At 43.3% G+C, this 27,958-nt stretch overlaps 2 protein-coding genes across 2 annotated transcripts in view; one reads left to right on the top strand and one right to left on the bottom strand.

The window, feature by feature from the left end:
* Positions 1-27,958, top strand: part of LOC134655883 (viral IAP-associated factor homolog) — a 219,548-nt gene that overhangs the window by 189,036 nt on the left and 2,554 nt on the right. The gene's annotated exons all lie outside the window — the stretch shown is intronic.
* Positions 10-27,626, bottom strand: LOC134655886 (atlastin). The gene is made up of 11 exons (XM_063511385.1): positions 27,458-27,626; positions 11,999-12,225; positions 11,006-11,155; positions 10,128-10,283; positions 8,892-9,041; positions 7,083-7,221; positions 6,379-6,563; positions 5,406-5,627; positions 2,483-2,697; positions 380-446; positions 10-296 (listed from the first exon to the last, which is right to left on the bottom strand). The coding sequence occupies exons 1-11, from the start codon at positions 27,558-27,560 to the stop codon at positions 174-176; spliced, it is 1,737 nt and encodes a 578-aa protein (XP_063367455.1). The 5' UTR covers positions 27,561-27,626; the 3' UTR covers positions 10-173.

The following is a 27,958-nucleotide window of genomic DNA, read 5'->3' as shown; positions in this document are numbered from 1 at the left end:
AAGTTAAAAATCCGAACAAAACCTTTAACCCTACGCGCGTCCTGTGATATGTCATCGATATGTCGCGTCACTAACCGTCTGTTTGAAGACCCAACGCCGACACGCGTCCCGTCTCGCTTCGACCCGTGTGGGGTCGATATGCTCGTGATGCGCTGTCTCCGTCTGGGCGGGCATCACAACTGCTTGTGCTTGCCGTTGACGGAGGGCGTGGAGGGGCCGAGCGCGCTCTCGGCGGCGGCCTTGGCGGCGTGCTCCATGCCCTTCTCCAAGCCGGCTTGGTATAGCGGCTTCATTACCTGATAAATCACAAATTGATCAATAAGATCAATAATGAAAATATTGTAATGAACCGAGAAATGATAATTAATGAAAAACTTACATTTTCCCAAAGCACGTTGGCCGTGTCGTCTATGGTCACGCCCAGCTCCCGCATCTCTCCGCTGTACCTGTACAGCAAAATAATACGTTATTATATCATTCATGAACAGTAAGTATGCGCGACAGTGGTGCTCGCCAAGCGGGTGTGAGACACATTATTTTTTACATTTCATAGACATCAAACAGTATGAAGATTTGGGCCTTGTATCAGTACCTGATATACGCCCACAGCACTAGCGTGAGCAGCGCGACGCCCATGGCCAGGTTGCAGAGGTTGGCGATGGGGTAGAGGCCGACGAGGCCGAAGATGCCGCTCAGCACGTAGAGAACATGTTAGTACCTGATGTACGCCCACAGCACTAGCGTGAGCAGCGCGACGCCCATGGCCAGGTTGCAGAGGTTGGCGATGGGGTAGAGGCCGACGAGGCCGAAGATGCCGCTCAGCACGTAGAGAACATGTTAGTACCTGATGTACGCCCACAGCACTAGCGTGAGCAGCGCGACGCCCATGGCCAGGTTGCAGAGGTTGGCGATGGGGTAGAGGCCGACGAGGCCGAAGATGCCGCTCAGCACGTAGAGAACATGTTAGTACCTGATGTACGCCCACAGCACTAGCGTGAGCAGCGCGACGCCCATGGCCAGGTTGCAGAGGTTGGCGATGGGGTAGAGGCCGACGAGGCCGAAGATGCCGCTCAGCACGTAGAGAACATGTTAGTACCTGATGTACGCCCACAGCACTAGCGTGAGCAGCGCGACGCCCATGGCCAGGTTGCAGAGGTTGGCGATGGGGTAGAGGCCGACGAGGCCGAAGATGCCGCTCAGCACGTAGAGAACAAGTTAGTACCTGATGTACGCCCACAGCACTAGCGTGAGCAGCGCGACGCCCATGGCCAGGTTGCAGAGGTTGGCGATGGGGTAGAGGCCGACGAGGCCGAAGATGCCGCTCAGCACGTAGAGAACATGTTAGTACCTGATGTACGCCCACAGCACTAGCGTGAGCAGCGCGACGCCCATGGCCAGGTTGCAGAGGTTGGCGATGGGGTAGAGGCCGACGAGGCCGAAGATGCCGCTCAGCACGTAGAGAACATGTTAGTACCTGATGTACGCCCACAGCACTAGCGTGAGCAGCGCGACGCCCATGGCCAGGTTGCAGAGGTTGGCGATGGGGTAGAGGCCGACGAGGCCGAAGATGCCGCTCAGCACGTAGAGAACATGTTAGTACCTGATGTACGCCCACAGCACTAGCGTGAGCAGCGCGACGCCCATGGCCAGGTTGCAGAGGTTGGCGATGGGGTAGAGGCCGACGAGGCCGAAGATGCCGCTCAGCACGTAGAGAACATGTTAGTACCTGATGTACGCCCACAGCACTAGCGTGAGCAGCGCGACGCCCATGGCCAGGTTGCAGAGGTTGGCGATGGGGTAGAGGCCGACGAGGCCGAAGATGCCGCTCAGCACGTAGAGAACATGTTAGTACCTGATGTACGCCCACAGCACTAGCGTGAGCAGCGCGACGCCCATGGCCAGGTTGCAGAGGTTGGCGATGGGGTAGAGGCCGACGAGGCCGAAGATGCCGCTCAGCACGTAGAGAACATGTTAGTACCTGATGTACGCCCACAGCACTAGCGTGAGCAGCGCGACGCCCATGGCCAGGTTGCAGAGGTTGGCGATGGGGTAGAGGCCGACGAGGCCGAAGATGCCGCTCAGCACGTAGAGAACATGTTAGTACCTGATGTACGCCCACAGCACTAGCGTGAGCAGCGCGACGCCCATGGCCAGGTTGCAGAGGTTGGCGATGGGGTAGAGGCCGACGAGGCCGAAGATGCCGCTCAGCACGTAGAGAACATGTTAGTACCTGATGTACGCCCACAGCACTAGCGTGAGCAGCGCGACGCCCATGGCCAGGTTGCAGAGGTTGGCGATGGGGTAGAGGCCGACGAGGCCGAAGATGCCGCTCAGCACGTAGAGAACATGTTAGTACCTGATGTACGCCCACAGCACTAGCGTGAGCAGCGCGACGCCCATGGCCAGGTTGCAGAGGTTGGCGATGGGGTAGAGGCCGACGAGGCCGAAGATGCCGCTCAGCACGTAGAGAACATGTTAGTACCTGATGTACGCCCACAGCACTAGCGTGAGCAGCGCGACGCCCATGGCCAGGTTGCAGAGGTTGGCGATGGGGTAGAGGCCGACGAGGCCGAAGATGCCGCTCAGCACGTAGAAGAACATGGCGATGGCGAAGAACACGGACGGCGTGCGCGCCGCCTTGAAGATGTTCTTGCTCTCGTTGTGCGCGGTGAACTGCTTGAATTGTTCCTCCAAGTCCTGGAATACAAGGGATTTATATCATTTATCAAAGCGGGTTTCCTACGAAACAGGGATGTTGCGGATGCAGATTTTTTGACATCCGCGGATGCGGATATTTAAAGGCTCACATCCGCGGACGCGGATGTCAAGATTAGGTACTTAGAAAACGTCAAATATTACATTTTTAGTATTTTTTTACTAAAAAAAAAAACGAAAAGTTTAGTATTTGAGCAAGAATATACGTGCGTTATATTTAATAAACAGTAACTTCGCCGACTTTTCTGGATCTAGACGTTTTCGTTATAGGTATTGACGAAATTACCTAGCACTTACGCCGCCGCTAAGACGTTCCTGTACCGACTTGTTCGACATCCGCATCCGCATAAGCTCCGCATCGATTTTATGCGGATGCGGATGCAGATGCGGATGTTGAAAAAAATGCGGAAGTTGCGCAGTTGCGGATGCGGATGTTCGCAACATCCCTGCTACGAAACATCTATGTGATTGATTTTAAGTCTGCAGTCAGTTTAGTTAATAAAATGATAATTGTCACACACTCTGTGTGTGTCTGTAAATACATACCCGCACCAGCTGCTCGCAGTAGGACTGGCTGAACTCGTCCCCTCCCATCTTCCGCTTGGAGTGGAAGGCGTGCAGCGCCTTGTCCCTGACCCTGCCATGTTCAGCCTCCAGCAGTTGTGTCTGTAGATACATACCCGCACCAGCTGCTCGCAGTAGGACTGGCTGAACTCGTCCCCTCCCATCTTCCGCTTGGAGTGGAAGGCGTGCAGCGCCTTGTCCCTGACCCTGCCATGTTCAGCCTCCAGCAGTTGTGTCTGTAGATACATACCCGCACCAGCTGCTCGCAGTAGGACTGGCTGAACTCGTCCCCTCCCATCTTCCGCTTGGAGTGGAAGGCGTGCAGCGCCTTGTCCCTGACCCTGCCATGTTCTGCCTCCAGCAGTTGTGTCTGTAGATACATACCCGCACCAGCTGCTCGCAGTAGGACTGGCTGAACTCGTCCCCTCCCATCTTCCGCTTGGAGTGGAAGGCGTGCAGCGCCTTGTCCCTGACCCTGCCATGTTCTGCCTCCAGCAGTTGTGTCTGTAGATACATACCCGCACCAGCTGCTCGCAGTAGGACTGGCTGAACTCGTCCCCTCCCATCTTCCGCTTGGAGTGGAAGGCGTGCAGCGCCTTGTCCCTGACCCTGCCATGTTCTGCCTCCAGCAGTTGTGTCTGTAGATACATACCCGCACCAGCTGCTCGCAGTAGGACTGGCTGAACTCGTCCCCTCCCATCTTCCGCTTGGAGTGGAAGGCGTGCAGCGCCTTGTCCCTGACCCTGCCATGTTCTGCCTCCAGCAGTTGTGTCTGTAGATACATACCCGCACCAGCTGCTCGCAGTAGGACTGGCTGAACTCGTCCCCTCCCATCTTCCGCTTGGAGTGGAAGGCGTGCAGCGCCTTGTCCCTGACCCTGCCATGTTCTGCCTCCAGCAGTTGTGTCTGTAGATACATACCCGCACCAGCTGCTCGCAGTAGGACTGGCTGAACTCGTCCCCTCCCATCTTCCGCTTGGAGTGGAAGGCGTGCAGCGCCTTGTCCCTGACCCTGCCATGTTCTGCCTCCAGCAGTTGTGTCTGTAGATACATACCCGCACCAGCTGCTCGCAGTAGGACTGGCTGAACTCGTCCCCTCCCATCTTCCGCTTGGAGTGGAAGGCGTGCAGCGCCTTGTCCCTGACCCTGCCATGTTCTGCCTCCAGCAGTTGTGTCTGTAGATACATACCCGCACCAGCTGCTCGCAGTAGGACTGGCTGAACTCGTCCCCTCCCATCTTCCGCTTGGAGTGGAAGGCGTGCAGCGCCTTGTCCCTGACCCTGCCATGTTCTGCCTCCAGCAGTTGTGTCTGTAGATACATACCCGCACCAGCTGCTCGCAGTAGGACTGGCTGAACTCGTCCCCTCCCATCTTCCGCTTGGAGTGGAAGGCGTGCAGCGCCTTGTCCCTGACCCTGCCATGTTCTGCCTCCAGCAGTTGTGTCTGTAGATACATACCCGCACCAGCTGCTCGCAGTAGGACTGGCTGAACTCGTCCCCTCCCATCTTCCGCTTGGAGTGGAAGGCGTGCAGCGCCTTGTCCCTGACCCTGCCATGTTCTGCCTCCAGCAGTTGTGTCTGTAGATACATACCCGCACCAGCTGCTCGCAGTAGGACTGGCTGAACTCGTCCCCTCCCATCTTCCGCTTGGAGTGGAAGGCGTGCAGCGCCTTGTCCCTGACCCTGCCATGTTCTGCCTCCAGCAGTTGTGTCTGTAGATACATACCCGCACCAGCTGCTCGCAGTAGGACTGGCTGAACTCGTCCCCTCCCATCTTCCGCTTGGAGTGGAAGGCGTGCAGCGCCTTGTCCCTGACCCTGCCATGTTCTGCCTCCAGCAGTTGTGTCTGTAGATACATACCCGCACCAGCTGCTCGCAGTAGGACTGGCTGAACTCGTCCCCTCCCATCTTCCGCTTGGAGTGGAAGGCGTGCAGCGCCTTGTCCCGGACCCTGCCATGTTCAGCCTCCAGCAGTTGTGTCTGTAGATACATACCCGCACCAGCTGCTCGCAGTAGGACTGGCTGAACTCGTCCCCTCCCATCTTCCGCTTGGAGTGGAAGGCGTGCAGCGCCTTGTCCCTGACCCTGCCATGTTCTGCCTCCAGCAGTTGTGTCTGTAGATACATACCCGCACCAGCTGCTCGCAGTAGGACTGGCTGAACTCGTCCCCTCCCATCTTCCGCTTGGAGTGGAAGGCGTGCAGCGCCTTGTCCCGGACCCTGCCATGTTCAGCCTCCAGCAGTTGTGTCTGCAGGTAAGGTTTGGCGCCTCCGCACACTTCTTCCATGAGCGTGGTGTACACTTCTTTGGCCTCGGCCACGGCTGTGAGGTTGTTCGCTTCCGCTGTCGCCTGTGAAGAGGGTGTTGATGAGTAATTTTGCTTTATTTTATATTTTTTATGTGTATTTTAATTGGTTGCCCTGAAAACCAGCGCCATGGCTAAGGACATTAGTCATCGGCATATGCTGAGTGGCATCCATTTTGGTGTCTTGTACTAGAATAAGATGTATTATAGGTTAAGCATGTATTTCAACACCAAATAAACCTTTTCTATTCTATTCTATTTTCTATAATAGTCCATTTTGTGAACACGAACCAGCCGGGCAGGCTGTCTAGGAAACGTTGAATAAACTCGTCGAGTCCCGCGGCAGAAATGTTAATCCTTAATCTGATTTGAAACATAACCTCTGGAAACACTCGTTGAATTTGAAAGAGATGCACCATTAACTTCTCGTCTGTGTATGATAAGGATCCTGACCGAATTTTAGTCGTCATTTTGCATTTTTGTTGAGAACTATTTATTCTGCTCTAATCGGCGCGACTGAGGTTTGAATTCACGATTTTTCACGACATATAGGTTAAGGACGGTTAAGGACGTTTCGCGTACGTAACCTGGGATTTCTAGATTTTTGTTTTCATTTTCCGCCCGTTTCTGAACTCTTAAGAGTCGGTTGCACCAAACCGTCTGTCACCGTTAAAGCGTTCGCTAAATTTTATTGTATTGGAATTTTCATAATACTCTGTTGAGTATGGTTCAGTCTGTTAAGTGTGGTTAGTGCAACTGACCCTAAGTCTAATGAATAAGGTGCAAATTCACTTACCACCAGCATACTCTTCGGTTCGGGCAGCTCATTGCCCTTGTAAATGTTCATGTAAGACACGAAGTACTGGACCAGCTCCTTGGCCTTGACTTTCTGGCCGTTGATGAGCTTGGGCACGAGGTTCTGTGGAGCCAGCAGCATGGGCACCAGCTGCTGGAGTGATCGCTTGAATTCGGGCTCTATGTCTGTGGGATAAGGTTTATATTTTAGGGCCACTTGCGCCATCCAGGGTTAGCCACCCGGAGTTACCAGTACAATTTAACCCTGTGTTAACGGTTAACTCCGAGTTATTGGCTGACCTTGGATGGTGCAAGTGGCCCTTAATGATATGTCAAGATTGTTTTGTTTAGTCCCAGTCATAGACAAAGTCGAAAACTTCCGAGTCGGTTTTGTGTTTGTGATTTTGCGTGTGGGATATCGCGTCCGAGAGACTTAGGGTCGGTTGCACCAAACTGTTCGTATCGTTAAAGAGTTCGCTAAATTTTTATGTATGGAAAGTTTCATAGTAAAGCGCCGGCTGACGTTGATCGGTCTGTCAAATGTGGTTGGTCCAACTGGCCCTTAGCGGTAACCTTTCTGCCGGCGTGATATCGCGTCCGCGGGACTGGGGTAAGGCTCTTTTATCTTACGATCTCCCCACAAATGGCTTGCTAGGTAAATTTGAATCTAATAGCATAGTAAATAGGGTTGAATTAGTGAGTCACCGTCGAGTCGTCCGTCGAAGTGCGGGTTGGTGGCGACCCGCAGGCCGGGGTGAGGCAACAGGAAGCACGCGATCTCGGAGAAGCAGGACGTTATGTGCTTGCGCAGCGACTGCAGCTCCGGGTGCTGCTTGTCCGACACCTGCCGGCCAACAAACACATTCTCATTTAAAAAAGCGGCCAAGTGCGAGTCGGACTCGCCCATGAAGGGTTCCGTATTTAGGCGATTTATAACGTATAAAAAAAAACTACTTACTAGATCTCGTTCAAACCAATATTCGGTGGAAGTTTACATGGTAATGTACATCATATATTTTTTTTAGTTTTATCATTCTCTTATTTTAGAAGTTACAGGGGGGGGGGACACATTTTACCACTTTGGAAGTGTCTCTCGCGCAAACTATTCAGTTTAGAAAAAAAATATATTAGAAACCTCAATATCATTTTTGAAGACCTATCCATAGATACCCCACACGTATGGGTTTGATGAAAAAAAAATTTTTGAGTTTCAGTTCGAAGTATGGGGAACCCCAAAAATTTATTGTTTTTTTCTATTTTTGTGTGAAAATCTTAATGCGGTTCACAGAATACATCTACTTACCAAGTTTCAACAGTATAGTTCTTATAGTTTCGGAGAAAAGTGGCTGTGACATACGGACGGACAGACAGACGGACAGACGGACAGACAGACAGACAGACAGACATGACGAATCTATAAGGGTTCCGTTTTTTGCCATTTGGCTACGGAACCCTAAAAAAAACAACGGGTTGCCCTCAGGGAGTGCCGGCAGAAGTGAAAACTCAATCACTATTGTAAAATGTCTGCAGCACTATGTATAAATGAGGTTAACGCCATCCAGCTTTATTTCGTCGCATTACTTGAAACCCCTAAGCACATCACTGTTAGTACTCGAGTTATATTAATACCGGTTAGATCGAAGCTCACTAGATGGCATTTAAATCAATAAAGAAAAACTCAATGACATTGAAGTAACAGTTTTTCGATCAGGTCACGTGGCCGTCTTACGTCTTACGGTCACGTGACATCTGTTACCAGTTTAACATTTTTTCCCCCATCACAAAAAGTGCACAGCGCCGCTAAAGAAGTTTTCACTTCAAAAATATATTTTAATTATTCGGGGCATTTTATTTATTTAATTTGTCAGTATCATCTTCCTCGCTTTGTCCCGGCTTTTTTGTCACGGCTCTTAGGAGTCTGGGGTCCGGTTGACAACTAATCCCGAGAATTGGCGTAGGCACTAGGTTTTACGAAAGCGACCTGCCATCTGACCTTCCAACCCAAAGGGTAAAGTAGGCCTTGTTGAAGCACTAAGCCTAGGCCCTATCCCAATAAAAATTGACAATTTTATATACAAAATATAATTTGAGTTTTTAAGCGTCTTTCCTGTGTACATCATATTATTAAGCCTGGCTAGGTCTTTGGCCGTAAGTCGCTGAAAATTAGCCTCACAGGGGAGTTCCAAGACGGGTGTGACCTTTAACTGTCGTTGCGAATGGTAGGCTTCTCCCATCAGACTCGTTCTATTAAAGAACGTAGGCTCGTAGGGGAATCCCGGGCAAGGTGGTACCTTGAGCCGCCTCCGCAGGATGGTGTTACCGCCCTCGTCGCCATACGCCACATACGGGAAGCCTCAGTCCCGGACCAGTACTGGAGCCTCTGGAATGGTATGTGCTGTCTAACGCTTACCGTGTCCGCGTACAACTGTATACGAGGAACTGCAAAAGTTTGTGACCGCTGTGGTCTAAAGCTAGGTGGCCGTATTCCGTGAACAACTGTATACATGTTAGTACCTTTAGCCGTCGCTGCAGGATGGTGTTACCGCCCTCGGCGCCGTACGCCGCCTCGTACGGGAAGCTCCAGTCCCGGACCAGGAACTGAAGCCTCTGGAAAGGTGTGCGACCGCTGTCTTCTAACGCCAATCGGCCATATTCCGTGAACAGCTGCAATGTAACATTAACAATGTAAATGTAGAAATATAGTTACATATAAATATCAAAAAATATTACAAATATGACTGACAATTTAGATAATTATCAAATGATGGTTACATCAGTCACATTCTAAAATGACAAATTAGAGAAAATTTTACCTCAACCACATAGGTAAGTTTCAGATTACGGATCTGAATTACAGACCTTCAGTCTACAAGTAATAAACAAAATACGGGTTGAAAAACCAAAGCTTTTGTATATTAAGGATTTCGTTGCGTGTTCCATTTTCGAAAACTTTTGGCTGTGGCGGCGATTCCAGTATTCGTTGCGGATGGCACGCCTATCGTGTCGTACGCCACACGTTAAAAACATTGATGACACGCCTGTCGTGCCATCCGCATCGAAACGGTTAAAAGATGGATCACAAAATGTATAAATCCAACGAATATCGCGAAGTAAATTAGGTAGGTAAGTGTACTTCTGCCAATATGTATCAAATGTCCGGTTGGCTAATGTACAAGTTAATGGACATCCCGCACCTTAGTTGTGTCAACGTTACATTAACCTCTTAACCGCCTCGCCTATTATGAAATAGATGAATAACCCGCAACTATGAGCCTTTTCTGTGTGAATGGAGGTAAATTGGAAGCGATCCTTTGTACAAACAGCAACACTGTTAACTGTACATCAGTGGACCTGATTACAAAAGGTACATGTCCACCAGTGGACAGTTAACAGTGTGGGCGATGGTACTACACCATTATAATCTTTTTACGTGAATTAAATTGTTTATTACTTACTTACTTAAATTTTATTACACGTTATCATTTATACGTAACGTAACCGCGGCCAAAGGTAAGTCTGACAGCATATCCTCTCTGCACGCAGTAAAGGTAGTAAATAGTTATAAGTGTTTTTATGTAAATACTAACATAGGATGTAAGTTTCCTTTTAACTAACAAAATATGGATCTCATGGTCTGAAATAAACAGTTTCTAAGTTACGCGGTCTGTCAAGTTCGGTTGCTCAGAGTACCTGCTTTAATTATTTATCATTTTTCGAGTGTTCGACGGTGAACCGTTAATTGTTACTGACCTGTAAGTGCTGTAAGTCGTCCTCCTGAATGTTCTGCGACAAGTTGTAGATCTGCACCGACGACAGCATGGTGGATAATGCGAACACGGTCGCGCAGTCGCGCACCGTCGACTCGCTGTCGAACGCGCCTTGGGTGTCCAGCAGGATTATCGCCACCTGTAACAGAGTAAAATGCGTGGTCTTTTTAAGTTTTTACACAACACATTTCAGACAAAATTAGTAAGTTCCAAAGTTTATTTAGAAGCTTGTTTAGTTTTGAGCTAGATTTACGTTAGAAGGAGATGAAGGGGGATTGAAGGAAGAAGGAGAAATAAGAAGTTTGTATTACGGAGTCTACGATTAACCCTTTAACCGCCAGAGTCTGATATATAAGACATTACATATCCAGCTCATTTCGCCACAGTCTGATAAATAAGACAAAGATCTGATTTGGATTTTACAGCACATTTATAACTCCCGTAACTATGCCAACATTACTCTGCGTGGTACAATTACTGTCGGTGGCGACACGAGCACGCTCGATCAAAAATTGCTGGCGGTTAAAAGGTTAATAGCTGGCGCCCTGAGTCATTAAGGTTCCGTCACACAGGCGCGTTTTCCGGGCGGGGCGTGAGCGGGGCGCGCCGCTTTTACATATAGACGAAGCCTTAATGTTTTTTCTATTTTAGCTGCGCTTTTTTATGGGGGACAGGGATCACCACGTTGTATGTATGTATGTATGTAAACACTTTATTGTACATAAGACAGGTTAAGATACAATGAAAAGAAAGTATACAATGTACAAAGGCGAACTTATCCCTATAAGGGATCTCTTCCAGTCAGCCTTTGAGCAATTGAGAGTAGACAAATGAAAATGACAGACAAAGCAAATTGTTTACCTTCTCCCCATTGTCTAGAGTAGCCTTGAAGATCTCGGACCACATCAGGATGCCGGTGGTGTCCCGCTCGGAGCCCCCGCGCCAGCTGAAGCCCTGTAGCGGTTCGTCGGGCGCTCCCAGCCAGTCGCCGCCGCCGCCGCCGCTGCCGTACTAAAACAATATACACAGTTGATCAAGTTTGCCACAATAAGAAGTGGTTACACACGATTTCTTGAACCCGTTGTATTTAACTGTAGTTGTCGTATAAAACGACAATCTGCGACAGAAGTTATCATAGTGTAAACGTAGTTTAAAATACATAATTATGATATTAAATTTGCGAAAAGTTGTGTATGAATTTAAAAAAATGTTAACATAACAAAAGCAATAAATTGATTATAAAAGTAACGCGAGATGCATAGCAAATTTTAATTAACCTTTAGCGAGTTTATTATCAAGTTTAAAACGATTTCATATGCACCTTATCGTCGGTAAGTTATCGGACAGTCACGGAGCGCTGTAATATTATCGACATACATAATGAAATAACAAAATAATCTCTTTTAAAGTTACACAATTTATTTAAATGGAAAAGTCACTGCCAACAACCTTAACTTGAAATACATGGTACATAAAGTGAATCTTAGTTATATTCAAGCAGGGCAAAGATTCATAATAATTGTATTTATATTATATCTGATCATGCAAAAACTGGTTCAACTTCTATACGTTTCATTTAGAGATATGTTATATTATACCCTGTTAGATAAATATATGGGCCATAACCATAAGTTAGAGTAAGACAAACCTTGTGGTGCATATATCTGAGGAACAAATCAAGCAGGCCGCTCTTTCTCCTCCTAAAGGCTCCCGCCACGGACACGACCACCACAGCTTGTTCCCGCATGTCCTCATCGTGTACTTACTGCTTTACGGCCTCTTCTTCCAGTATGAAAGTGTAGTCAGGCCCTGTGTTGACGATCTTAGGAGACTGGTGGTAAGTTAGAGACGAACCTTGTGGTGCATATATCTGAGGAAGAAGTCGAGCAGGAAGCTCTTCCCCTTCCTAAAGGCCCCGGCCACGGACACGACCACCACGGCTCGCTCCCTGATGTCCTCATCGTGTAGCAGCTCCTTTAAGGCCTCTTCGTCGAGTATGAAGGTGTGGTCGGGCCCTGTGTTGACGACCTGCACGCCGCGCGGCCCGGTGGGCGCGGGCGGCGGTGCTGGCTTCTCTATCACTGTTGAGAAGTTCTTGTATTAATTTAAAAATAACGCTTTTAACTAATCAATATCTGGGCGTATACCGAGCTTTGCTCGGAAAACATATAAAAACTCAAAAATACGCGTTTTCCCAGAGATAAGACATAGCTAGATCGATTTTTCGCCCCCGAAAACCCCCATATAACAAATTTCATCGAAATCGTTAGAGCCGTTTCCGAGATCCCCGAAATATATATATATATAAATAAATAAATATACAAGAATTGCTCGTTTAAAGGTATAAGATAGGTAGACTTTACTCGTATCTAGGTGCAATAAGGTTTAGGTATGGTTGACTGTATTGATGATACAGTTGATGCCTTTACATAAGTATACGTATCCAGGTATTGAAGACAAGTAGGCAAGTGTCCTGATTATTAGGGCCGATACAGACGAACTGCAACCCAAATGCAACTTGTATGGGAATGCACGTTACAATAGGCGTCCAGTTCCCATACAAGTTGCCGTCCGTCTGTATAGGCCCTTAAAGAAAGGCCAAGACTTTAGAATCGTAATTCATAATTTCTTTAATTAGGGGTATATTATATGCAAAGTGACGAGCCAGCGTATCACGATCATTTGTTTGGAATTATTATTTCACGTGGCAGATAGTTTAACTCGAAACAATATATGTAAGATCTCTTTTTGCACTGCAATAGGTAGCATGTTTATGTTCTATGTATCTTGCTGCCAGGGATCGGATACCGGTATTTTTTGTATGGGAACGGAAACGGTATTTTTTCGTTCTTTGCTAATTACTTCATTTCTAATTGGCCAATCTAATAACACGAAGTCGTAACCTAAAAACACAACTGAGTCCTACATTTCGAGCATTGATATAGTATAAAGAACTGGATACCCAATCAGCCGCCAAAAATGGCCCCACAAAAGTGATGTCAAAACAGATCATGCATTACTTTTTCGTTTAGTCTTGTTTGAAACGCTCAAATGTGAAGTTGTCAACAATTACGAAATGTGCCGTTAAAATATGTAAAAATAACAATGATAAAACAAGGAAAAAGGATGGAATGTATTTCTTTCGGTTAGTTCTTTGGATAGCATTACATAATTTATGTAATCTGGTGGTAATTTTATGGTTTTGAATAAATTAATTTGTTAGTACCAAAGAAGGGATGTTAAGGAACAAAAATCTAATGAGTCGATGTGAGGTCAATATTTTTTTATAAGAAATAATATTATGTTTAAATTCAAGATTTCCAAGAAAACCTATGCGACGTGCAAAGTGGACTGCTATTTAATTATAGCAAGAGATAGGGGTGATGCAGTTTTAAACAAGGCAAAACGGCACTTGTGTGTTCGGCCCATTTCCCTGTTTCCGACATATACACCACCAATAAGGGCTTATATCGACTAACTGTAAATGCTAAACCTGTCGGAACACAGTGACAACCACAGGATTTTTTTTATAAAGTATAGGTAGACTTTATAAAAAAAATCCAATCAGTATCTAAATGTCCCCGTGCATCCGCGCTATGAGTAAATGTAGATCTTAAATACACAGTTATTTAATAAGTAGAATTTATTTCAAGGAAATTATTATTTAAAGACGTATACTTACGAATTAAAAACTTGATTTGTTTGAATTTGAACCACGAATTAATTTTATTTGAGCTCCCGATTAAATTAAATTTGTTTTATTTATTACTTCAATTGGTTTTCCTGTACAGTAATACATATTAAAGTGTACCAAAGTGACTCCATTCGTTCATTATTCTCGTTTGACGTTGTTTGACGTACATACGTTACGTAGTGCCATCGGACTAAATTTTTTAACAGTGTTGGTACTTATGTTTGCAAATTTGACACTTAATGCTTACGACATTAAGCTCTTTTCTGTACGAAACATTTATCTTGACTCAAAATTTACGTAAGCGTTTTTATCATCAATGCAAATGGTGCGAAACGTCATTGGGATCCACATTTCTTGACGTTTTTGTTCTGCTTTGTGTGTCTATTTCTTTTATATTAAGTCAGTGATTTCGAGTATAAAATAATTCGAAAAATATGGTTATTTCTAAGTTTTTGCAAAAAACCGGTTCCGATCCCTGCTTGCTGCCATCTTCTCACGGCCATTGAGACCCAATCCATTCAATTGTCTTTTAATCAGGGCCATACTAACCGACCGTGACAAAAGGCGGTGCCTGTAAGAACGGTTCACATATTCATTACATTTGCAGTTTCCACACAAACGGCGTGTTATGGCATGGGAAGCCGCCATTATGTGTTTAAAGAGAAAGTAAATGGCAAGTTTGATTTGCGGCCTGGCTGTGTTCCCATTGAACGAGGGTAAACTAATCAATGATAAGTAGAAATGTCTGCCAGTGCTGCTTTAAAATGAGGTCGAACTAACAGGTCACGCATGTGTTTATCGGCAAAAAAAGACTATTCGTAATCCTTATTGAAACGAGATACCGTTCTACCGATAGCAAGACTCTCAAGCAAACAACGGCAAGATTGAATAAAGTAAAGTATCTTCCAGGTATTTAGTATACCGCGCACTTACCTAAATTACATTTACTCATTCGTTCATTCACTACTTTTTGCTAATACACAGGTTGCGAATATCGCTAAGGCTAATAACTATAATATATACGAATAAACGCTCGTCTCCGGCTAGTTGGGAATACTGGGAATAGGGCTTGGAGACACCAGCGCAAACAATCAACAACAAATATAACAACTCTGGTCTCTGTATGAGCTTTAGCAAACAACACCGGTGAGGTCTCTTTATTATTTATTTTAGCTAAGGCATTGCGGACGAATGTTGGCGTAAACACAACCGCTGTGGGCGTTTCACCGTAATATATTCTTTTAGCAGAGCCGCCTGCCTAAATAAGTGTATGTACAAATAAAACAATAATTACGTAAGTTACGAATATGGTAACTAGTAATTACCTCTTGAGTTAATTGATTCTCATTACTGTTTTAAAATAACATGTTCAATTACATCTTGTCAGATGTTATTAGGTATTAGGAAGCAAAACTATCTGACAAAAGACAAAATTAAATATATTAAAAACGGGTCACTCACGTATTTTAAGCGTAAAATACGTGAGTGACCCGTTTTTAATATATTTAATATGTCTTTGTCTCACGGAAGTTTTGTTATTAAAAAGACAAAATCTTAAATATTTAAATTAGCGCTAGAGTGTGTCATATGTTTTTGCAGGTTACTTACTGACAATAAGTGGTAACCAACATCCGGAATATATGGCGGATAACTCGGATAAGTAAGATACACGATTTGATAAGTTAAGACTCTGATATTCGGCTCAGATGATTCATGGCCATATATACAATTATACATGAACAATCTCAAATGCTAAGGAACAAAATGTATGGACTCATTACTCATTTCGAGTTAGTGGACTCTATTGTAAAGGAATAGAGTCCAGATTACACAAACTACGTAACATACATACTGTTTAATTGTGAGCCAGGGTCAATCAACCAATCAATAATTTTATTTTGATTGTATACTGTAGCGACGGAATTCTAATAACTAACAACGAAAAAGGAATCTTATCACGACATAGTATAAAACAAAGTCGCTTCCCGCTGTCTGTCTGTCCCTATGTATGCTTAGATCTTTAAAACTACGCAACGCAAGAGGTATGTTTATGTATAATTTGTTAACCCGTGCGAAGCCGGGGCGGGCCGCTAGTTTACTTAAAAAAAAGGTTTCAACTAATTTATCTAGTTAAATGCAAACGTCCGATTACTTCAGCTAATTAAAAATACAATAGGATATAAACAATTACAAACAATAGCAATAGTTAAACAAGAAAACCTAATGAACCGGCCACCGGAAACCTGAGCGAAGGTCGCGGCGTGAGAATCTCAACAATGCTTATACACTAACAGGCGAAAGTCAACCCTATCGTATAGTAATAGAGTCCGACTTTGTAGACGTGCATGTATATTCTGCTAAAATCAGCAAATGAGAGACGGAAGTAGGCTTAAAATCTTATCTTAAGTCTTTATGTAGTCTATAGCTGCGTTTGCTACATTCCATTCATACGTAATACAGTACAGTCGCCATATACCTATCGGAACACGCCTCTATTGTCAAGGTGCGTGATCAGATATTTTTGAGAACCTAGGCCGCTCCGGTATATGTTGGTTGAATCTACATGTTTTTCTATCTAAGACATATCTTAGAAGAGCCCTTCTCTGATTGACTTTTTATAAAATTGTTGATGCGATTATTTAAGCAATCCTGCCTTTTTAACCGCCTTCTTTAAACTCTGTAAAAATGAATAGGTATCACAGACTTCAATGTGATAGGTATATTTAGGCCTAACCTGAATTGCGCACATTGTTATCAAACAAGCAGCCCCGCGTAGCCTCCGCCTTCATTACCAAATAACTATAATTTATAGTCTACTTTATTCTCAAGTCCATACGATTCATAATTGCTAATAACTTTGGGCGTGTATTAGATCAAAACTTCTGTTTAAAGCAACAACTATGCTCAAAACAGATTCAAATACGAACAATTCATAATGCTTCGATAATTGACTTTATAACGAGATGGCAAAGTTCAAAATCGCACAACGATATTAGGCATCGAAAGGGATTGTGGTAAAGAGTAGCCAAGGCGAGCGGGAACAGCTGATCGGAGCACGATTCGCTATTGTTCATTGGGATTACACAATGCAACATAACGCGTGTTATGCTAGTAATTTACTGTGGTTTGTTATCGCCCAGTATGGCTGCGTCACTTTCGTTTGCCATAATAAGGCGCGAAATGCAATGCGAATGTTTCGGCCATATGTTGCTGGCATTATCAGCGAACATAGATAACCTGTGTGCGTTTTGGGGCCTTTCGTTATGTGTAGGTACATAGTCAGACCATGCTAAATCTGCTCTAATAACTAATAAGGCAAGCGTCAGAGTTTAAAAGTGCCAATGTGTAAAGTGTCATATGTGTATGTCCTATGAAACTATGACATTTATCGTTATAAGTCGATACAGTACAGAGTTATATTAGGCGCACTTACTTTAAATTATTTCAATGCATAATACACAAACGAATGAGTAGATTTATTGACATGTAATTTAAACCTAATAGTATAAGCACGATAGCACCAGGGGCCTATTTCTCAAACGACATTAGTCTAATATTATTAGTGTGTTGTCATGGCAACCCATACGATTTGACAGTTCGTGGACTTAGTATTAGTCTAATATCGTTCGAGAAATGGGCCCCTGATGTCAGGTTATCAGTGTGGTTAAAGCTCACAGTTGAACCGGCAAGATAGCCGGTTGGCAAGAGGAAGAATGTAGGCCGGTCTTGAATGTATGCTAATATGCTGCTCTCAATACCGTTATGATTATCAGTAGTCAGCTAAACGGTGACAACACCTACGAATAGTTACGAACATTCTGAAAGGAAGCGAGTATAGCTCCCTCATATAACTAGGTTTGGTTTCGTATAATTCCAATCTGATAGCGAATGTACAACGCGAAATAAACAATGGTAAAATCCAATATCAAAATGGTCTTGTCTAGAGAACACCAATGTGGCCATGTTCTCATGATTCAGTATCCTCATACGCACTAACGACATACATAATATTTAGCAATGCGTTGCCATGCCCACGCAAATGCCGAATGAGATGAACTGGCAGCAACTTTCTTCAAACCAGTTTTATTCGCGGCTCGCTTTTTGTACTTGCTTAGCTGGTATTTGCGCTACGCATTTCATTAATAATTTGCACGGCTTAAACGTGCTAATTATCAGATTTAATGATTAACGAAGCGATTTTACGATAGTAACAAGAAAGGAATAGTAAAATTGGTTTTTTAAAACATATTTTCATGACTCAACCATGCCTGCAAAAACATTAATCGAAATATCTTACTTATACTTATACGGATAGAATCCGTCTTAGTTAAATATTTAACAAAAGTATTATATACGGTACGGTACAGCAGCGCCACCTCATACGTCAACATTTCTATTAGTGGAAGCAGTTATGAAGTTGACCCAAAAAAAAAAATATTAAGGTATGAATTCATCACATAAATATGTTCTAGTCCAGGAGGCAATGAGAAATGTGCGTCTAGTCAGGGAGGGCGAGGTACAAAGATGGCCGCCACCCGTCTTTAAAAAAAAACTATTCTCGTCCTGGTGGCTACCAGGGCAAATTTGGTATTATTTTCGTATAAACCGAAGACGTAGAATTCATTGCTGATATTAGTTAAGATAGATAAGAACAGAATAATGGTCAAGTCAAGAGATGAGAACAACTTCACGTGTGTCACCCATGCATCTAATTTACCGACAGCTTTCTTGTCGCTTACTAAGAGCAGGCAGAAAACCTACACCGATAAATTGATAACACCACAGACACTTACAAGACACAAGAATAGAACGTACAGAAATAGAACGATGATGTTCAAACTAATGAAAAGGAGGATGACAGGCAAGCAGAGCACACGTACGTGTCAACACCTCAGGCTACACCGACAACAGCACAGACACATACAAGACACAAGAATTACAGAAACAGAGCAGAAACGATGATTTGTTCAAATGATTACATGATGACAATTAAACGCGTCGGATGAACTCATAGGGTGCAATTACAGAGGGTCGTTTACAGATTCAAACAATACTTTGATTCAGCGATCGTTCAGTCGTCATCATCAGATATCAGATATCCACGCAGGCGTGTTCAGATATTTTTCAGCAACTCGACCACTCCGATATATCTGATGGCGACTGTTCAAGGGCCCGTCGCGGACATAGAAAATCAAAATTTCGTTATCTGTCTCCATCACTCTCGCATCGAGCGATAAAGATAATCCCGATCTTCGACGTACGCGGTGAACCTTTGTAATTGTATGGTGATAAGAAGGAGTACGACAGGCAAGCACAGAGGCACACGCACTTACGTTGCAGCGCCTTATAGTTTAGCCGCAAGCACAGCTTGCCAACCACCTCGTCTGCAAACACGTCCAAACATTTAGTTGCAATTTGCATGCGCATCTAGATATTATATGTACTAACAACAAAATTGACTGACCATTGGTAGGCTTTATGTCCTTTCAATAAGGTTTAGAAATGGTCAGCTGGCTGTGTTAACGATAACAGACCATTCGTGGGCCTTTTGAGACGAATGGAATGAAGCATTACGTCGAATAATGTCTCTTCGACTCTAAGTTATAGTTATTAAGTGCAAGACAAGTGTCACGAAGCCGTTCATGGCTATATCTATATCTGTCGTAGACTTGTAGGCTTTCGAGAGAAATGTGACTAGCACCGTATTTGGCCACAATTATGTGTACAAAAGAAACAAGTCCATAATATCTTTATCATTTTAGCACACCATCTCAATCGGGAACAAGATTATTTTACGAGTAAATCTTTTCGGTTGTCGGGTATCCCTTTCTTAACTATTTAGTCCTCCAGGTAGTCTCGGGTTGAATAACGATAAGGGAGGCGTATTATTTGGACAATTTCTAAGGGCTTCGCCACACAGACTGCGTGGCGACTGCTGACAGGCGCTAAGGGTACCTACGTTAGCGGGCGCATTGAGTTCGTCACGTGTGCTGTGTGGCCCAGCTTCATTATATCATCTTATCATCGTGTTCCAATCTAACCGGCAAAAGGAAATTGTACTTAACCACAAAAATTAGCCAGCCCTAAACTCTAGCACAGCTGTATTTATTTACAGTTAAGTTACATATTATTCCATAGCTGTTGAATAACGCAAATTCTGCTTTTAAAGCCAGTTTTACGGTAAAGACGAGAACCACATACAGCCAGCAGCCAAAGTAAATACAAGCTAGGAAAGCACGACTCTATTGTTAAAAGCATAAGGTTGACTTTGGAGCTGTGTTGCTCACCGTACAAGTATGATGGACGCAAGTTGGGAAACACCGACATAACGACGTACATAATTACGTATGATTACACAGTTATTTCGCTTCCCGGTGTTATTTGTTGTAGGTAGCGGATTGACGAAGGTCAGGGGTTATTTAACTCCTAAAATACCTAATATTTTGACAACAAATACAACAATGTAACCTACAATATTTTATGAATGTCTAATTAAACTCAACTCATGTAGGACTTTGATTTGAGTTAATGTGCAATCGGAAAGTCTCCAAAAGTGCGGCATTTCCATATTGAAAGATTTCGAAAACTTCTCATGGTTTTGTATGGGAATCGAAATTGTCCGTATCGAAAATGAAAGCTTCCTTAATTTTCTATGAAATTTCCAAGAACTTTCCCAACTTTATTGTAACATTCCGCAACTTGTACAAGTTGTACATATATATACGCATGATAAGAACACGACACTTCACAGTGCAAAATAAAAGCCAATACATAATTATAGAAACCTGTTCATATAAATTTAATACTGTTATAGATCCGACTATTATTCTTCCTCCAGACTATTCTTGTTTTTAGCGCATTTTACTAATGGCTCCTCTACACGATGGGCCAGCGCCGGCCACTCCAAGGGAAGCATTTATGCGTTAGAGGGAGCAAGTGATATTGCTATCTCATTTTACCGCATGGCTGCGTCCCTTGGAGTGGCCGGCGCTGGCCCATCGTGTAGAGGAGCCATAAGATTTAAACCAACAATAGCGATAAGCTGGTCTAACAAGTCTAGATTAGCGCCACACGGACATAATTCATAATCCGATTTATACTTTGCATTAATCATACGTGTACTGTCACTGAAAGCTAAAACGTCGCGCCAGCTTCAAACCTGGATTATAAAAGGTTTTAAATGTACACGAGGATAACAAGGAATACAAACCTTATCAGAATATAATAAGACTTAAATTGTAATAACAGGTAATTATAGATATTGTCTCCTCATTCTTATAGATGCTGTGCAACTGGCGGGCTCCCAAAAATGAGGGATTCATGTCAATAACCTGGAGTGTAATTCCTATTTCTTACAGACTTCTTGGCTCACCTCCAACCAATGTATTCGGTCTGTACATGACTGGGGAGCGCCCTGGCGGCTTTTATTATGATGTAGGAGGCAAGCATACGGACGAATCACCTGAGCAAGCAATTACCGTTGCCCATGGACACCAGCAACACCAGAGCCCGTACCATGAGTCACTGACACTGTCAAAACTGACATATACTCTATCGAGAACGTAATTTACTTTCTATACGTACTCGCATATTAGTGCGAGCGAGAAGCATAGAAAGTAAATTACGTTCTCGATGACGTTCATGTCAGTGCCAAACTGGTGGTAGCCACATAGAAGGGTTGTAAGTACGATGAGGGCCTTTAAGATGGCAGCCGGCAGGTATGCTCTTTTCTTGAAGGTCGTATCAGTCTTGAAATACCGCGGGCGACAGATTATTCCAGTTTAGCTCTGCGAGACAGAGAGTTTCTAAACGGCGGCTATGGGACACCAGGGATTATGTGAAAGTTGACAGCAGTGTAATAATATGAAGATGTCGTCCCATAAAAGCTAAGAAAAAATACTTTTTTCACCATGCCGTACCTTGTCGTCTCTGACGTACTTCACACATAGCCATACCGATGATTAATTACATATGCTTGTTAGCTGCACGTCACTTTTATATTGGCTTTCCTGAAGCTAGAGCTTTGGAACCGATTTGAATACAGAAAACAGCGCTCAAAGTTGGCAGCGTGCCAAACGCGGGTTATTTCGCGTTCCTGATCTTTGATAGAGCCATAGTGCAAGGGATTGTGGAATGCCATTCATTCCATTTACAACGCAACAGGTTTGGAGACACGTAGAATTTATATGCGAAAACGGCACTTAAGGCGTTTGCACGCGGGTGAGCGGGTTAACGAAAAATAGAATTAGTAACGCTAACTGGCGCGGACGCGTGCGACGGATTTTACTTACAATGGCACAAGCGTGCGCGGCTCTGCCCGCAGATGTTGTTTTCAATGGTGTAAAACTTTCCAAGGATTAATTTTATGGGTGACTTAAAGATCCGCATGTGACTCGCGAGTCGCAGTTTTCCAACCCCTGAATTAGCCTAATCCGCAGATAAAAAGTTATAGGTAGATGCGGCACTTCATAAGTCAAAACGATGACATTATGACGATTTTCTACATCAGCCCCTCTTGGGCTGTTCATTCGACGTCGATGATTGATCGTTAATGATGAGCAATTAGATCAGAATTTGGCAACGTTGAAGCCAGCGACCAGGGAGGCCTTTGCTCCGTTCGCCCTAACCCTAACGTGCCCTAACATACTTTAAGCACTCACCATTCATACTTGTAGTGCCAATCAAATGGTACCACCATTTGCAGTACCGTAATCTAATGATACAAGTATTTAGTCTCGGTTATTAACTCAACAAGTCTTCGCTTCTTTCGGAAATAGTGCCGTCTTCCGCCGCTAAATTGTGAATTGAATTCCATTCCAGCATTGCATTATCACGGGGATGGGTCACGAGGCGATCCATCAAAAATGTTCCTACCATCGACAGAGCTAACTAACCATCCCTAAATCTTATTTAAATACAAAATGATTTATTTACAAATATAGGTTACATACAGAGGATATCCAGGGGATATCCGTCAGAAACCAAACTAGGCCATTTACGAGTGCGGTTAATATGCAATTTTAAGTAGTCCGATAGTTACGTATAATACAATTTTACAAGTTACTGAACAATAGACAATAGGATAAGCCTTCGGGCTCTACTAGAAAGCTACAAACTATACTTAATCTAAAAAAACAGAGGCAAAGGCTAAAGGTCCAATAGGTTAGTCAAGCGCGTAGAAGTCAGATCAGTCAGCCGACACATGAACCGACATATGAAAGTTTCCACGTGACCTATCACGAGAATACCAACGCCGACCGCACATTCCGACAGGTGCCGAGAACATGCCGTGGCAGGAATACACACTTGTCTCAGTTGACGAGTCATCAACCTTATTCTATTGCTAATAAGGTCCACAGGCGGTCATTTAGTGTTGCTGTTAGTATGTAAAAGATGTATTGGCTCAACAGATAGGCTAACTTGTTTAACTTGACTTTGGGATTAGTATTCAAAGAACATTTATTTGCCGATATGCTTTAGGGAATTTGTGTTGCAAATTTTACAAACATTTGCTTTAAACCAGGGGTTTTCAAAGTGGGGGGCGCGGGGCCTCGGGAACTTCATTTTAGGCAGCAGGGGGGCGTGCCTAAAAAAAGTTTGGAAACCCCTAACCTAAACCATCAGTCCATCCTTGTCCAGAGGCTTCGTAATTCGTGTATGTTCATAATTTTCATGAGCATTAGGTTCCATGATTTAGAATTTAGATGATCACAGTAGCCCCCTAGGACTAGAGCCGTTACTATTTTGCGTTAAGATGGTCACACTGGTTTGCATCCAAAGGTTTGCGGTGCATCTAGTTGCAAATGTTGCAACACACGAGAGAGAAAGTATAGCACAAGTAATAAAATCGATTATTGTACAGGTACACCCGTTTTTGGACCTTAATGCCAGGATCGCACGTACCGAGTAGAGTGGCGAGACAGTAAAACGAAGTATGGAATTTTTACTCGGCCGAGTAACAATTTCATACTTCGTTTTACTGTCTCGCCACTCTACTCGGTAGGTGTAACCGAGCCCTTAATGCCAGGATCGCACGTACCGAGTAGAGTGGTGAGACAGTAAAACGAAGTATGGAATTTTTACTCGGCCGAGTAACAATTTCATCCTTCGTTTTACTGTCTCGCCACTCTACTCGGTACGTGCGATCCTGGCATAAGGGCCACACCCCACACTAGCGTCATTTGAGCGTCGGCGTCTAGTCAGCGCTATGGAAAATAGCATCGCTACGCAGTTGACTAGACGCCGACGCTCGTGAAACGCTAGAGTGTGGGGTGGCCCTAACAGAGGCAAAATTAACAATTTGAATGGTCTTCCCACGGAAAGTATTAAAGAGGTTATTACTAGTTCTGTGGGTCTTCCAGCCGGCTACATAAACAGCGGATGGTAAGTTCGTGCTTTTAAATTTGTGACTAGTTTTGCTTTCGATGCATGAATGTTAGGCATTTTCGATTGCCTAAAAAATGCTCTTTGGTCGCGAGCCAAATTCATTTGACGTCAATACGCAATTTGGAGCTTCATTTTATGTAACACGTGATTAACAGGAAGGAGATGGCAACGTGAAGGTAACGTAGGCAACCGTCACATAGTTCACCAATGGGCGGTAAGAGTGTAGTTGTTAGAACATTTTAAATAGTTGCGTATGTGGCGCACGCACTTATGCGTAGTGTAATGTGCCTTCTACATTAATCGGTTTATAAAATACCTAGGTAATTAGGTATCTTGATTATAACGAAGCCTGTTTAGCCGGTCTTGGATAAAAGACTCGCTACCTCGTTGAGGCTGCTATTCTACTGAGGCGGAAATGAGCGGAGATGAGAAGACCTGCAGGAATCAACCAATAACATACCAGCATGCCAGACTAGAGAAACACTTTACTTAACATATATGAAAATGACGTTACGTAAACATGATTTCTTCTTTATAAGGACGTCCGCGCTGGCGCGGGTGCACGGAGCGGGCGCACGCACGCGGGTGCCATTGTAGGTAAAATCCGACGCACGCGTCCGCGCCAGTTAGCGTTGCTTATACTATTTTTCCTTAACCCGCTCAACCGCGCCAGCTAGCGGACGCCCTAAGTGCTTTTAAATGGCTCAAACTTTAGCATCCTTTTAGTATGTCTATAAATTGAAACCAACAATAATAACGCAACATATGAAGGTCGACTGGATAATGCTCAAAATGTGCTCACATTAAACATGTGTGTATGAGGACGAGTAGTTTTCATTGGCAATAAAACTGATAGCACTTTCTTTTACTATCAGTAAAGTTTGAGATATTGAAAATTAAGTCAACAGTCTAAATAATGTTGATAAGTAAGATAACACCAAAATGTAGCAAATTGATAATATTGATAAAGAGCAATTGACTGCTTCTTGACTGATAACAAGAAAAAGATACTATCACTCTCCTCATTTTGGCACTATTTAATAAGGGACTTTAATGTAAGGTATTAAGGTCCATAATTCACCGCTCAAAAGTTAATGCTCCATTAAATATTTGATAATTGCTGAATAAGACTGTAACTCCATTCATTAGGATTCACAATTGATTGGCCTGAATAACATGCAACAATTAGCACAAATACATCTGAAATTGCGTCTTAATGCATAATGGTGGCTGTGAAATTGATAATAAATTACAAGCTAAGATATATTATGGCCGAGTGAGGGTTGTGACAATGTAAAAGTGATCCAATAGATTATAATACACATTCATGCTGTCAAGCAGAATGCTATTGCTTTGTTGCTTACATGTGTCTTTGAAAAAGTCTTTATTTTGTACTTAATTCATTACTTAAACTTCTTTTATAAATATACACAATAAATATTTCTGATTAATGAATATTTGAAATTCATTTATTTATTAACAAGATATTACTCACATCAAGCAGCACTGATAAATTTGTATATCAATTACGAAGCCAAGCCCCAATTCTAAGAAAAGTGTAATAATATTTGATAATCATAATAGTCATTTGAGTGATAGAACCACATGTCTGTTGATAAAGAGTGTTTGTAAACAAACCAGGAATGTGAATAAAACATGTGGCCATTAAGATATTAAAGGAAAATGAATAGGTATTCATCAGGTACTCATAGGTATTCAGATAAATAAGATAAAGGCTATTGATCATGCTCTTTGTCATGTTTTCAATACTCACTCAAGTGAAAAAGTTACTTTATATAAATGTAAATATTTCAAGCATTATTTTCTAGCCGCCAACGCACCAAAACATGCCAAATCAAATGGAATTTTGATTTGTCAATTCAAAAGAGAATCCCATTTCATTCTCTCCGCCTAAGCCTCTGTGCGACTAGAGGTTATTTACATAATTTTTATAAACAACAATCCTTGATCTTTTGCTCATTTTTCCCTTTTCAGTATTACCACATAATATCAAAAAATAGTAGATATTCTATAGTAGCAATTTTGTCACTCTCACTTGTGAAGTAGGGCATTGAAGCATTGACTAGTGTAGATGGACGATCGGGGTTAAGAACACAGCAGCAATTAGTTTAATTAACATTCTACATCTAATTTGATGATAACTGTTTTCTATTTATATCAGTTCTGTATGTACAGTCGTCACAAGATATATCAGAGCGGCCTAAGAGCTCAATAATATCTGAACACACACTAACGCCTCAACATACAGGCATGTTCCAATATTTATGAGTGCCTTGGCCACTTAGATATATCTGATGGTGACTGTATGTTCATAATTTAGTGTTGTTGGTGGGTTAATCACACAACCAAAGGATCGGCTATATTAAAATGTGTTTCCTAAAGCAGATGTGAACTATAAAATGCATTTGATTATGTCAAAATTCTCTGTTTATTGTTTATGTGTGTCTTATTTACTACTTCTAAATGTCCTACTTTGTGATAACCATATTTCTCAACAGTTATCTCAAAAATAAAATGGATTTTAAGCCTTACTAAAGTGGCATTGTTTGAAAAGAAAGTAAAACTTGTTGTATATGCACATTAGCAATAATAGTAATTATTTCTTGTGTAACACTTGCTTTCTATACCTCCATGTGCAGGGTAGGTTTGAATCCAATAACCCACTTGTGAATGGCGATAAAGTAGAATAAATGTAACCATCTCACACTGCTTCCTAAAGTTTGAGTCTAGTTATCTAATTAACATATTTAAGTCACGCAAAAACAAGCCAGTGACCTTTGGATACATGTGCGCGAAATTATATTTAAAAATATGAATTGCACGTTGTCACTTCCAAAATACTAGGTACTAAACTAGACGATGCAAAAAATCGTGATTCAACAAAAACACAACAAATTATGCTGTTGCGACGTACTTAACCTCGTTCGCAGTTGTTCAAATATACAACAAAAACAAAGGCAACTGGCATAAGCGGTACCTGAGCAGAGGTTCCTCTCCGCGCCCCCGGTCATGCTCGCGGCGCCCGGGGTCCCGAGCGCTCCGGCGAGCTAGCGAGCAGCTCCAACCAGCAGGTATAAAAAGATCCCAGTCTCAATGTCACAGAGGAAACGCGAGGTCTGACTTACGAGACAGCACTCGGCCGCCTCGCAGCAGCCGCCCGCGCGAATCACTACCGCACTCGCCCTACACAATAATAACGTAGCCTTATTTACCTTCGCTCTCATGGAAATTCACTTCCCGATGTTTATGTCCCTCGGTATCAGCCATGTTCAATTTATTTATTTCGAGAACTGACGTGACTGAACATAGCGACATGCAATTTTTCCAACACGACGCAAGTTGACAACTTCGCGTAGAAAAAAAGACGTGTCATTGTCAAAACTAGGGTTCGAATCGGTAATTACCGGCGTAAAGCCAACAACGTATTTATTTAGAAAAGAGTGGAGCTACAATGACATGGTTATTAGAAATAAATACAATAATAAGAAAAGGAATAGAAAGTAATAAAATTAAAATTCATTAATAAAAATATACATAATAACTATGTTCTTTCTTGGTTATGAAACGAGGCCCTGAATAAAAACCTAAACGTCAAATATCACTTGTCTACGGATTTTTTAAGACGTATTTTATAACCTTTAGTGAGTTTCTTGCTTGCAATCCTATTTATTACAAAAACATTTCATCGCATGGGCATGAAATACGTAACAAAT

This window comes from Cydia amplana, chromosome 17, assembly GCF_948474715.1.
Source record: "Cydia amplana chromosome 17, ilCydAmpl1.1, whole genome shotgun sequence".
In the NCBI taxonomy this organism is placed as follows: Eukaryota; Metazoa; Arthropoda; class Insecta; order Lepidoptera; family Tortricidae; genus Cydia; species Cydia amplana.
This window is presented reverse-complemented; position numbering and strand designations above follow the sequence as displayed.

Coding starts and splice junctions, on each gene's coding strand:
- LOC134655886 (XM_063511385.1), bottom strand. CDS start 27,560: ATGTCGCTATGTTCAGTCACGTCAGTTCTCGAAATAAATAAATTGAAC. Junction 11,156..11,998: donor TCAGATATATGCACCACAAG/GTTCGTCTCTAA, acceptor ATATTGTTTTAG/TACGGCAGCGGCGGCGGCGG. Junction 6,564..7,082: donor CTTCGACGGACGACTCGACG/GTGACTCACTAA, acceptor CTTATCCCACAG/ACATAGAGCCCGAATTCAAG.